The 12,725-nt window shown below is 33.0% G+C and overlaps 2 protein-coding genes across 2 annotated transcripts; one reads left to right on the plus strand and one right to left on the minus strand.

Moving 5' to 3' along the window:
* Nucleotides 1–632: 632 nt before the first annotated feature.
* Nucleotides 633–1,349, minus strand: Smp_000290 (female-specific protein 800 (fs800); the record flags this gene model as incomplete). The annotated part of the gene is made up of 1 exon (XM_018791420.1): nucleotides 633–1,349. The coding sequence occupies one exon, from the start codon at nucleotides 1,347–1,349 to the stop codon at nucleotides 633–635; it is 717 nt and encodes a 238-aa protein (XP_018645368.1).
* A 4,118-nt stretch (nucleotides 1,350–5,467) lies between these two features.
* On the plus strand, nucleotides 5,468–6,418 carry Smp_000280 (Trematode Eggshell Synthesis domain containing protein). The gene has a single exon (XM_018791422.1). The coding sequence runs from the start codon at nucleotides 5,500–5,502 to the stop codon at nucleotides 6,166–6,168; it is 669 nt and encodes a 222-aa protein (XP_018645369.1). The 5' UTR covers nucleotides 5,468–5,499; the 3' UTR covers nucleotides 6,169–6,418.
* The last annotated feature ends 6,307 nt before the right edge of the window (nucleotides 6,419–12,725 follow it).

Consider the following 12,725-nt stretch of genomic DNA (forward strand, 5'->3'; position numbering starts at 1 on the left):
TGCCATTAAATATTTGTTCTGTCTTTATTTAAATTCATAAAGAGAACTAACTGCATGAAATTTTTGCATGGCTATTTATTGATCTACCCTTCAAAGATTTTTTATCCAACGTTTTAGTATATCTGGCATATGTCTAGTAGTGGAACCTAGGCTGCTCGTTCTGTTTAATTACAGACTCTTTGGATGAATGTTCATAATGGACTTGAACTCAGTACTTATCGATTCGAACGCTCAACTCGTTATTTACAGAGCTACTGAATACAGATAGCCCCTAGGTTGTTAGAAGATGTATTAAGGTGTTAATACGGAATGGGTTTGCAATTATCTGTTTTTGTTATCCTAAACTGGAACTCGTCAGTTTGTATGCATCCTGAGAGGATCGGAACTTGCCGATTATACTAAATAAAGCTTTATGGCCGTAACATTCTCGGAATGCATTTATAGGAAAAACAACATCTAATGTTTTGCAGTTCTGAGTGTTAGAGACGGGGAATTGTAACCCTATACTAATGATTTTGCAAGGTTTGCACTTAAATAGCAAGAAACACAATAGTCTCCTTTACCTATCAAGAAATATACTCATTTTATGAATAACACGAATATCATTTATTATTAATTACATAATGTTTTGACTATAGTTGGGATTGTTTACCGGATAATGGAATTGATGCATTACTTGAGTTTCCATAATTCGTAGTAAAGTTTTTCTCTAATGACCTGTATCCACCTTGAAAAACTGGTGATTTAGAATATTCCGGCTTTTCATTGATGTTAGTATTAGAATCTCTATTATTCATATGATCCTTTTTTATGTAACGACCATTTTTCTCAGATTTTGTTATCTTTCTTTTATTTCGTGTTGTTTTAATATTTCCAACTACATCAAAAACGTTAAGAAACATATTTTCACGATAACCATTGGATCGTCCACGTGTTTGAAATCGTGAATAATCATTTCGTCGACCATATCTATCTGTTCCAGAATGTAATGTGAAATATGTACTTTCTGAATAACTGCCACCTTTTGCACTATTTCCACGAGATTGAATTTGATCATTCCTATATGTATAACCATGATATCTAGATCGAATAGATTTTTTATTTCTTTCAAAATTTTCATCATCATCATCATCATCATTATTATTCCTTGTTTCTTTGTTATGTGAATTTTGTTCTGATTCACTATGGACATTCTTAGATTGATAGTTCCCTTGATTATTATTATTGTAAGTATGATGATATGAATATTGATTCTGATTTTGATTATTATTATCATAATAATTAGATTTGATAACTGTTATAAATAGTGATAATATAATGAATACAAGTAGTATATGTATGTATTTCATAATTTAATTCTAAGTAGATAATTTTAAATTAATCATAAATAATTTTAACTAAAATTCAATGTGCTTTAATATTAATATTTGATACATAGATATTATGAGATTGTGATTATAGATAGTGGACAGTAAACCCTGAACCTAGTTTTCATACTATTCGGCGCTCATCAGCAAGGAGTTTCTGTAATTCTTGGAGAACTGACGGATTCGATCCGATGTCACTCAGCTTCACAGTCAGAGACGTTACCAGTTAACTTTTCGAGACTCAATCGGCCCGCTGTAAGACTAAGATGTATGTACGATTGTTTGATCTTTGGTTATCATGTTTGTCAATTCGTTCTGAGTGCAGATCTATAGAATTCCATCAGTCAACTTTGAAAATCTTATGACTACTAATTAACTGCTCACAAATTCAGCCACTTACAAACAAAATCATTTCGATAATTTTAAAAATTCTTTTCGTCACCTTATTATTATTATATCATAACTAATTTTCTAATAGTTAGTTCCCTACATTTTTTTCTAGATATCTGAATGTCATTTTTACATAAGACATTTCTGCACACATTTTTCATTTAATATTTTGGTTTATCCGATTTATTCAAAATTCATTGGTCAAACTGTTTGTCATTTTCAAATACAGACTTTCTTATGTCTGCTTTCTGAGAGGGGACTCATGCGGCATGCATCTTATTTAACGTTTACTTGACACTTCCAGTTGTGGTTGTGCAAACAGTATGCATGTTTCTATACTTGACATTTCCTTGGCAGTTTGATAGTCTATCACTTTGGAATCAGTCTACAAGCAAGATGTAGCTTCTGTTTATCCCCCTCATCTCTTTGTTCAACACTGTCTGATGAAACTGTGAGCAGTTGAATTGCATTAAAATATTTTGAACGCATAGACGTGTAGCCTCAAAGTCGGACTAACCGTTTTATAGAATGAAGTTGACTTTGTGAACGAAACCAAAGGTCATGGTTTCGATTGCCTGTAAGGAAGTCATGGATACTCATTGCTCAGGAGTCCCAAACCTCTATGAAATGGGCTTCCAGTGCTTCCATAGTTTTTAACAGCTGTTTAGCTAAGGTGAGTTCGTGATTTATAATCTATACAACAACTTAGGTTACATCACTATGATGAGTATACGCTACAAAAACCGAATAAATACTCAGTAACTGGAACGACTATTCTCTTTTATATAAAGCGGATAACAATTAGAAGCAGTTTAAGTCCCAAAGTTTTATGTCTGTTAAAACATTTTTAGGGAATATAGAATCTTTCAAGACTAACAGGTCCTGAAAATGTTTATCAATTAACGATTCAATAATCAGATTCACAAATGTTATTTCTAATTGACATCGGAGTTTGATAACTAGAAAATCTAAATTTACATTCTAAACAACTGGCAAGCAAGTTTGACTAGCTCACTTCTTCGAAATCATTATTGAGAGTAATTTGCAAGCTATGTTTTGAATATGTAGCATCTAATCCTATGTCAAACCCTCATGGTTGTTTTAGGCTTCGGACAGATCGATTTATTCATTCTTTTCAAGTCACATTTCGACCTTTAATTATTCTCATATTAACCTTGCCTGTTTTGACATGAGAGTATGTGTTTTAATTGCTTACCTTATTCCTAACTTGTCTGTGACTTATTTTTGTCTGACTATAAACATTGAATCTCTCTCTGTCAAAATAAGTTAACTTACTCGCCTTCTCTACTCCGCTTCTCAGCTTCTTATTCTGAATGCCTGTCTGGATAAACGAATGCTTGAAATACGTTCCTCCAACGCAACCAGTACTTGGCTTCTTATCACCAACTTCACACAAACGGAGTTAAATGGAACATTTATGCACATAACATTTTCGTACGATCAAGCCGGATTCTGATACATAGGCCAGCAATTATAAGCTTAATTCACTATATAATAAAAACGTCTAATATCAGTGAGAGAGTGAGAACACCGGACTCCTGAAACCAAGAAAGTAGATTAGAAATGGTCATCCAGGTCCCGAAAATTTAGACCATTCAAGGAATAATCAACTGGCCAACCATCCGACTTCTCTCATACAGTTTTATAATATTAACCTCAGTTTGTTTTAGTAATCATCAAACAACTAAAGTAACAAATTCTCCAAAAAACCAATATTAGTTTTTGACAGAAAATACGTCTATCTAAAAAGTTACATAATCAATTGTGTGTAAACAAGTGTATTTGAGAAAATGACTGATATAAAACAGCATTTGAAACAATATTCGGTGGGATTATAATTTATGGGATGGTGGAGAAGATTTGTGGCTCAAAGAACAAAACTCCATCAAAAACTATAATTTATAGACGAAGCGATCCGATTTAGAATAATAGATACTGGATTTTGGCGCGAAATTCATCCACTAAATTAGCTGAATAGCGTTTTGACATTTTAGCTGATGCCATTTCGTGATGAAATCCATAAATCTAATTCCTAACACTGGTTTATAATAATTTAGACTCAAAACGTAGATGGACATTCTCAAGGTCACTTTAGCGTCTCTCAAAGGTCATCCGTAAATTATAGTCTCACGATTGATTCTTCGAAAAAACAGATATAAAAAATCCATGTTAACTAATCAACGTATTATTGAAGACCAATTAACTTGTTTGTCTATTCAATAGAACATGTTCATTTCATAATATATGATGTACAGAATTAATGGTAGTTACTTGACCAAATTCAATCTTCTACTGAGTACATATTCTTCACTAATAAACATTTGTAATAAAGTTAAGTAAGACATTATTATCAAACTTATATCCAATAATATCCAACAGTTATTCATTCATATATGCACTTATGAAGAAAAGTGGGACTTTCAAAATGAAGATTAGTGGTCTATTTATAAAATATTTATTTAACAACAGACTTGAACACAGCACTGGCTATTATAGTGAGGAATATATAAATATATATGATGTTTAGTAAATATAATATCTTGACTAGGTCTTACCAGGTTTTGTTAATAACAGGAATCAATAGAAACGGTAAATGTATGAAAGCTAAATACATTTAATCGCAATCGACAAAGTTGATGAGACATCAATCAGGCCAATCAATAGATGAAAGATGTCTGATGATTTGTGCTAAATAATAGCTAACTTCCAATTCATATATATTTATTTGACTCACTTGTCATATCAATTTGGAAGTTATATTCAATGCAAATTGATCCCTTATAGGTGAAAAGTAGTAGGGTGTGATGCATAAACACCATAAAATCTACATAAACATATCTAAACATCCACGAAAACCTATATGTTAAGTACTTCGTGATCACCAACATCTTCAAAATGCTATTATTGACAAACGTTACTAGAAATACTGTACACTCCTGATATACTAAACATTCATTCTTTCGATGTTTAAATTGACTAGATGAAATTATACATTCCTCACTTTCATCCCATTATCTATAGTTCAATTTAAACCAACCAGTATTTTTATTGATTTTGTATTGTTTATTTGAATCCTCCCATTGATGTTCAGAATTGCAATTGATCAGTTTCTTGTTGGTATATGTGAATTCTGTGCGGATTGCTTCGATATTGCCTTAAGCTAGTGGCTATTCGGACTCAGTCTCTAAGTGGTGGATAACGTAACGGCGTTTCAAGTGAACAGTACTGGTTTCGAGTTCTAGAGTGAACATCAACTAGTTTTTATTTTCCTATTGTTTTTTATAATGTTAAGTAATTTTCAAATCATCCCTTTGGAATTATGTTCCTTATTTAATAACTCATATCACTTAGTGTTTTTTTTTATTTATTTCCATTATATTTATCAATGACAGTATATTAATCCTAACCAACTACAATATGTTTTCTATATTATCTTACCAGTTAATTACTTTCTTAATTTAGATCATTCAATTTATTGTATAAGAGAAGTGAAATAGCATGAACTGAATTTAATTTATGGTACATTGATGATCTACGTCTATTAAAATTATCATTTTCTTCGCATTAAACATTAAGTCAGCTGTTTTTTTTCTTCTTTTAATCATTAATTTGGTAACAGTGCATAAAGTGCACTTTGCATATTATTTATAAGTGATTGTGTTTTTTTTTGTGATCTATTTTATTTTTAACGTAAATTATTACTTATAAGAGAATTTGTATAATGGATATTAAAATGAAACTAATAATTCTAATTTTTCTGATATCTGTAATAACAGTTGTAGGAGTGCAATTCGGTTTTGAACAGAAGACCGAAACTAATCACAACGCTGGATCAAAACTCAGTAACTCAAATAGTAGAAAAAATAGTAAAAGTAAGGAGTTAAACTTTGACCAAAGCGGATCTAGACAAAATGGTTTAGAGGCATCTAAAATGAGTGGTCATTCTAGATCTCAATATAAACACAAAAAATATGGACATCTCAAAGCTAAAGGCAAATTCCGTTCACGTGGACTCGGTAGACACGGTATCGTATCATCAGAATCTACATATTATGTAATTGAAGGCAAATTCGATAGATATGGTCGAAAGAGACCTACTAACTCGAAATTCAAAACTCGTGGAAAAGAGAAAAAATATTCTAAAAAAATTGTTGATAATCAATTCGATATTCAAGGTGGTTTAATTGAAGAACGTAAATATAAACGAACTGGTGATTATCAAGCGAATGGTACTCATGCTTATATCCAAGTTGGAGCTGAACAACAAGCTTCTTCAGCTTTAAATGTAAAAAGGAGTGAAAACAAACATTCAGATAAGAACAAGGAATTTGAATTTAAGCTTAGCTCTAACGATACCAGAAAACAGAGAAGTGAGGATGTTCGAGCATAAAACATTTCAACAATTTTACAAATATAATTTCTTTTTGACTATAATAAAAATAATATCGATTTTCATGTTAAAATTATAATTTATTGATTCATTTTGATCTTCACACATTATTGATAAATAATAAGATCTACTATTTATACATCGCAAACAATACATAGATCTTTTCAATGAACGATATGATTAATTCCTAGTAGTCTCTCATGACTGAGACAAATCAAACTAAAAATAAAGTAATGAATTGTTCAGTGCTTCCTGATTTTCAGGGATTATGTAACTTACATCGATTCGTGATCTCCATAATAAGCTGTTGTTATTGAACATGAGCATTTGTATTCGTATTGAACCAACTCACGCCCACTGTTCTTAATGTAATCCTAATTTCGCATAACTGATGTAGTATATTGTTTGTGAGCTAGAACTACAAGAAAGTTTATCTACCTGTGAGTTTCATTATGGTTTTATAATAATTTGCAATTAGTTGTTTTCAGTTCAGAAACACCACTGTGGTTACGAAAACCAAGTCAAACTGATATTAAATAGTAAATGTAAGAATACAACATGATATGAGTAATTATAAACTTGTTTTGTACGTTTGGATTACTTTACAATTGATTTGTCATTGAACAGTAACCAATATCATTTATATCAAGTCCTTTTTAGTGTTGACCCACTCAGGTCTTTGTTCCCAACATTCAAAGTTAAAGTATTGTCACTTTAACAACATGCGAAAAAACTACACATATCAACAAACTTGAGTAGATCATCAAGTCTCCAGTGCTAATTCACTCTGATGATGTCAAAATGTGGCGAGAAGTAGAAAAGAATTAGAAATTACATGCATTCTAGACCGACCTCAGTGTCTTAATAATTTAGTCTAGGTTATGACTAACGCCTACTAATGTACGTAGATGCATTCTTTAGAGATTGATATAGGTGTTTCAAACGCACACAATTATATACTTATTTCAAGATACAGGGTATGATCAGCCATGTGAATGTCGAATATATCAGTTCGTTTCTATTGGTTATCTTAAGTCCTGATATGTGGTTAGCTCGAAACCTCTCATTGAATTGTTTTCTACAATCCCTTTGTTTGCCTATATGCCAGTTTGTTTGTCAATTAATCTTATTCTATCGACCTTCTCGTCTATTAATATTTGTCGACCTATATTTTCAACATATTTTCATATCTCGCAATCATCGACTTCTAGTTTTATCAGCTTTGAGATCAATGTGTCTGAAAAGATTCTGACAGTAGCATTGAAAAATTCTGTATATCCGTTACAGTCCTTTAATATATTTAGCATAATTCTCAATTTATTTTATTACACTTCAATCCTTGATTATTACAATTTGAATGAAATTTTTAGATATCCTAACGATAGTATAGCAGAAGAATCTCTCCGAAAATCCCTCCGGCACTTTGATGGATAGTATTATCATTTTTTTCAATCATTCTCCTTTTTTTGTATTTTAACTCTTACCTAGGATTCACGTAACTGTGGATTTAGATCTCTCTTCGTTTGACTGGGCCTATGTTATTTGATTTTCGTTAAGATTTACCTCTCTGTGGTGTTTGTATTAACTGATAATTCATTTGCACATTATTCCGCGCTTGATTCGAGTTCCAGATACAACACGTTCGATTGATCTCTTGGAGTTCTCTTGGACTTCAATACTAGTTCATACGTGACTACCTGAAGACTAATTGGATAGTTATACGAGTTACTAGTTAACATATCAACTTAACTACTTTTAACTGTCACGCTTCACTGAATTTTGTTTTTGCATGATACTAGGACATTGATAATAAGGTCGCGTATGACTAATTTTAATGTTATGATGTGAAGCGATCTATCGTTGTTGTTCTCGAACTTTCAACTGGATATGATTATTTAAATCCTTGCAGATATATATTTGATCCCACTTTTTAGGAATACCCTTGTGATTCTTAAGTACATAATGCTCTATTAATTAACTATTATTTTTTCCGTATATTTTGTGCTTTATAAACGTTTGACTGTCCAGCATACAGGCTTTACCGTTGAGTTATTTTGTACTTTGATATAATTTGTTTTCTTTGTTAAGCTGGCACCAATTAAATTAAGCACAAAAATTGATATAGTTTCATAAGATTGACTACAAAAAAGCTTTGTACACTATGCGAAAGAAAGTAGTTCGGCGTAATCGAAAAAAGTTTGTTCTTTTGCATTGTCTGCTGCGTTCAGACCAAATATTGAAATTTCATTGGTCACAATTGGTGTTATTTAAATTTTAATACAACTCATAAAATTGTCGAATTCTGATGCTGATTCAATGCAACTACTATTTCAGTTCACTCTTGTGTCCATTCTTTTCCATTTCACCTTCCTTCCGTTTATTATTGATGTACAAGTCAATCACTTCAATTATTTAAGTAAACATTTCATAAGATTAATATTTTCGAAATCTCATTTTAATCCATTTGTTATCGAACATCCTGATCTATATGCGCAATAGGCACATTTTAAACAATCAGAAGGTTTTGTCTAGTTATGAAAAAATCAGTTATTAGAAAAGTGACAAAATAAAAATGGATAAGGAGTACTGAAATAAATAATAAGACTTTTATGTGAATTATTTCTTAATATGGAGGGAAAAAAGGTTGAAATCAAGATATAGGGTTAGGATATAAGATTAGGTTTGATGTTAGGAATTAGATTAGGGTTTTTCTCATGTACCAATGATACCAGCTTTGATTTAAGCGTTAAGGTTACAAAGTTTAACCATGTGAATAAATACATTTAGCGCAGTTGTTCTACACTAAAAATAGGTTACTTATGTTGAATTTACTCACCACCATATAAGTGGTATCGACTTTTTACTCATTTCTAAAACATACACAACAGTGTAGAGCTCTGATGGAGGGCTAATTGAAAAGAAATATTTCTTTGCTCAACTTGTCTTTTTATTATCTCAATGGGAATATGTCATGAATCGAATAACTCAAATCTAATCTTAGTATTTAGTTTCGTCATGTTTATCAATATTTGTAGTGTAGATTGAAAGGAAAACGACATATAAGTTCGATTTTCTTCTTAAAGATTACCCATATTCTTGAAATTTTATGTGAACTCAAGCAGATTTTAAATGATCCATTGATCTGACTCAAATTTGATTGTATAAATGATGTTAAAAAATACACATCATCAACACTCGTACATAATCATTAACTAAATTTGAGTTGGTAGCTAACGGAATAAAATAGGAACAAATAGAGAGAAGAAATCACTTTTCAATTAGCTTTTCCTCATGGCTCCACACTAATGATTGAATGTATGATCTACAACAATGTCGCTGCCAACCAGGAGGGTAAAGGGCGTTGTTCTGAGGACGCCACTGCGGTCCTAGAGTTGAGGTGCTGGTTGGGGCAGTCTGGTGCAGAAAGGTGACATCGAGTGGGGTGTTTTGGCGGGGTGGCGTTGGCTGTAGCAGATTCTGTTGACGGAGAGGAGCGGTGGGACGTGCGGCTGATGGGTGGACATCGGATGTAGATGACTCAGCAGGCCGGTGGAGTACAGGTGTTGGACGTCCCAGGTGTCGGGTGGATGTCGGATGTTGATGCTCCGGCAGGTCGACGAAGCTATGGAGGTCAGCGCGCCGCAGACTCGACATTTTCACGGAGAGCGCAACACAGACTGCGGTGAAAGAAGAACGTGGCACAGCGAGTGGAACCACCGCAAGAACGAATGCTTTAAAGGGGGGAAACGAGTGTGGTGTGGGCTACTTATATTCACATAAGTAGTATATGGTGACGGTCAGGCACAGAATGTATTTTGGCAGAAGATCGATAAGGAAAGAACAGGAACGAAGCATAATCTGTATGAAAATGCATGAACAATGAAATCAGAGAAGATGGACTGATATTTGCAGAAGGAACAGTTAAGATTAAGACGATTGATTGTTATTTTGCAAATTAACTGTTTGCTGTATGGTTATCAGACTTTAGCGAGATAGTCTGTAATTTATGCTTGAATACATTGGATTGTTCCCACCCGTGTTCTCATTCACCACATAACTAACAGTAAATGAATATCAGTTTACACTTTCGTAAATGAATAACAATTTTAGCGAAACAATCCAGGGATGTTTATGTTTGAGCAATATTTGCAAATTGTAATTCATAAGACAGTAGAGTATTTCGTTTCACTCTAAAAAGGTGTCGATAACAAACGAATTATTGTATTGTTGAGTACAGCGATCTATAATCAATTAAATAGTTGTTGCGTAATTTCGCGAATACATCAACATTAGGATTGTTTTGAGTTATACATCTTCTATTCCATTTTGTTGATCAGTATATACTTATTACAACAAAAGTTATTTCTGTATGTGATAGTGTACATCAAATACTGTGCTTGAGAAGTGTATTGTTCAGTTTATAAAGTATTTGAAAAACCGTATACTTCTACGTACATATGTATTTTACATTGTAGCGGTAAATAAATCCCAAAAATAAACAGCTCAGTAAGTCTTCGACATTGGGTGCTGACCACATTAGTTTTAATGGACTCACCTAGCTGAAGACGCTCGATCATGCATCCTCACCAGATCACGAGTGGGAATGACGTGCTCAACATCTCCTGCAATCGCTAGCCAGATTAGATCAGTCGATCCACAATATATTGATAATCTATCAAATATATCTTCCAACCTCCTCGCCTCTGACTTTTGATTTCACCTGTTTGGTACGATTCATAATAGGTGTTACTGGTTCAAGCGTTGTCAAACTCCAAATACCTGTGGCATCTTCAACATAATGTCAATATGAAATGTTTTATAAGTAAGGAGCAAGACGAAATCATCTTTATTTTTTAACGTAATTTCATAATGATAAAACAGACTTTTACACCATTTGACTTGTTAAAGAGTTCACAAATTCACCACTGCCCACTTCGTATCATGTAGTTTTACTGAAAGTCATTTATTCAGCTTATTAATGATATGTGGTGTACATCATAGTTGTTTATAAATCCAGCAACAAAACATTTTTAAAATGATTTCTCTTTTTCAATAAAACCTAACAGATTCTATGTACTGATTCCAAATATGTGAATACTTTTTATATGAAAGCAGCAAAAGCTTTAGATAAAGTTATTATGATCTTATTAAACCTTGATTTTAGTACACATTATCGATTGAGTATGTGACAACGTGAAGTAATCATTTACCTCTTAGTAGTCACAAAGATTTCATTCCATTACCTTATTATGTGATGAAGTTCCGTACAGATTCCGGGCTGTATACGGCTTCTTATTTCCAGTAATTCCGGACTGCTGTAGAACGTGACCTTTCTGGACACTTCGTTGCTTATTTCATGAAATTTAGCATTCTTCATGGTCTGAACATTCTGATCCACATTTCTTTTTGTGAACAAGGCTATTTTGTAAGTAGTTGAAAACTGTCTGTCTTCTTGCACATCATTTAAGTAAGAGCTGAATCAACACAAATTTAAGTATTGAAGTAGTTGTAGACTTACCATTCAGTGATTCTCTTATACATCAGACAGAGAAAAAGTTTTAATGTTTCAGATGAGATATTCTATGAATAAGTTATTAGTTTGATGAGTCAAACATACCCTCCAAAGAACATTGCGCATGATATGTACTCGACATAATATATGATTCGCTTTCGGAAAGTTGGTAGATAGCGTATCATAGCAAGACTGTCTTCACTAGTGGAAGACCCCACAGATATCCCTGACAAAACAGTCTCGAAAGAAGACTAAGAACATGCTAACCACTTCGGGGGTTTCCCAGGCTATAAATCCAAATGCTAATGGCATTGCCTTCACGGAGACAAATAATGCCTCTATCTCGCATAGAGAAATCTCATCCTTGTTGCATTTGTATGTACTGTTAATACCTAAGACGTCAGAAAATTGACAAGCTACATTTTTCTGACCTACTGTGGAAATGAAATTGCATTCCAGACAACCGTCCACTTCAAGACGCACCTTAGCTGCACCGCCAAGCCCAATGGTATGTGCAGCTAACGTCTCAAAATCACCTACTAAGTAGAGATAACTGTTAAATCCTAGTGAAGACGTAAGTACGGGCAACTTCCAGGACCTGTTAATGGGCTATTATTCTATATATATTCTTATGGTTTAGCTATTGATTAACTAGATTGTGTATATCTACATTCATCTTATTATAAGCTTCATTTTGACCTATAAATTATTATTATTCGAAGTACTGTTCCTAAATTATATTCAGTTTATTGATTATTGTCTCCAACGTTCACAGCCACATTTGGCTTGATCCTGTACAAATATTATTTTCTATTTTATGGTGTAATGCGGTCTGCCTGTCTGGTATATAAACCGAGTATGCTTAGAATAAATGATTCGCATAGCAGAAGCTGTTATTTGTGTTCTGGACTCAATTGGAAGGGCTAGGCGGATAAGGAACCAATAAGGATGCTAGACTACTCATACTGGTCGAACGTCATTGATGTGTCACAATGTTAAGATTGGACAAGTCGTATTTCGATTGGTGGATAATTCACGTGATAAA

Source organism: Schistosoma mansoni, assembly GCF_000237925.1.
Source record: "Schistosoma mansoni, WGS project CABG00000000 data, chromosome 3 unplaced supercontig 0044, strain Puerto Rico, whole genome shotgun sequence".
NCBI lineage: Eukaryota > Metazoa > Platyhelminthes > Trematoda > Strigeidida > Schistosomatidae > Schistosoma > Schistosoma mansoni.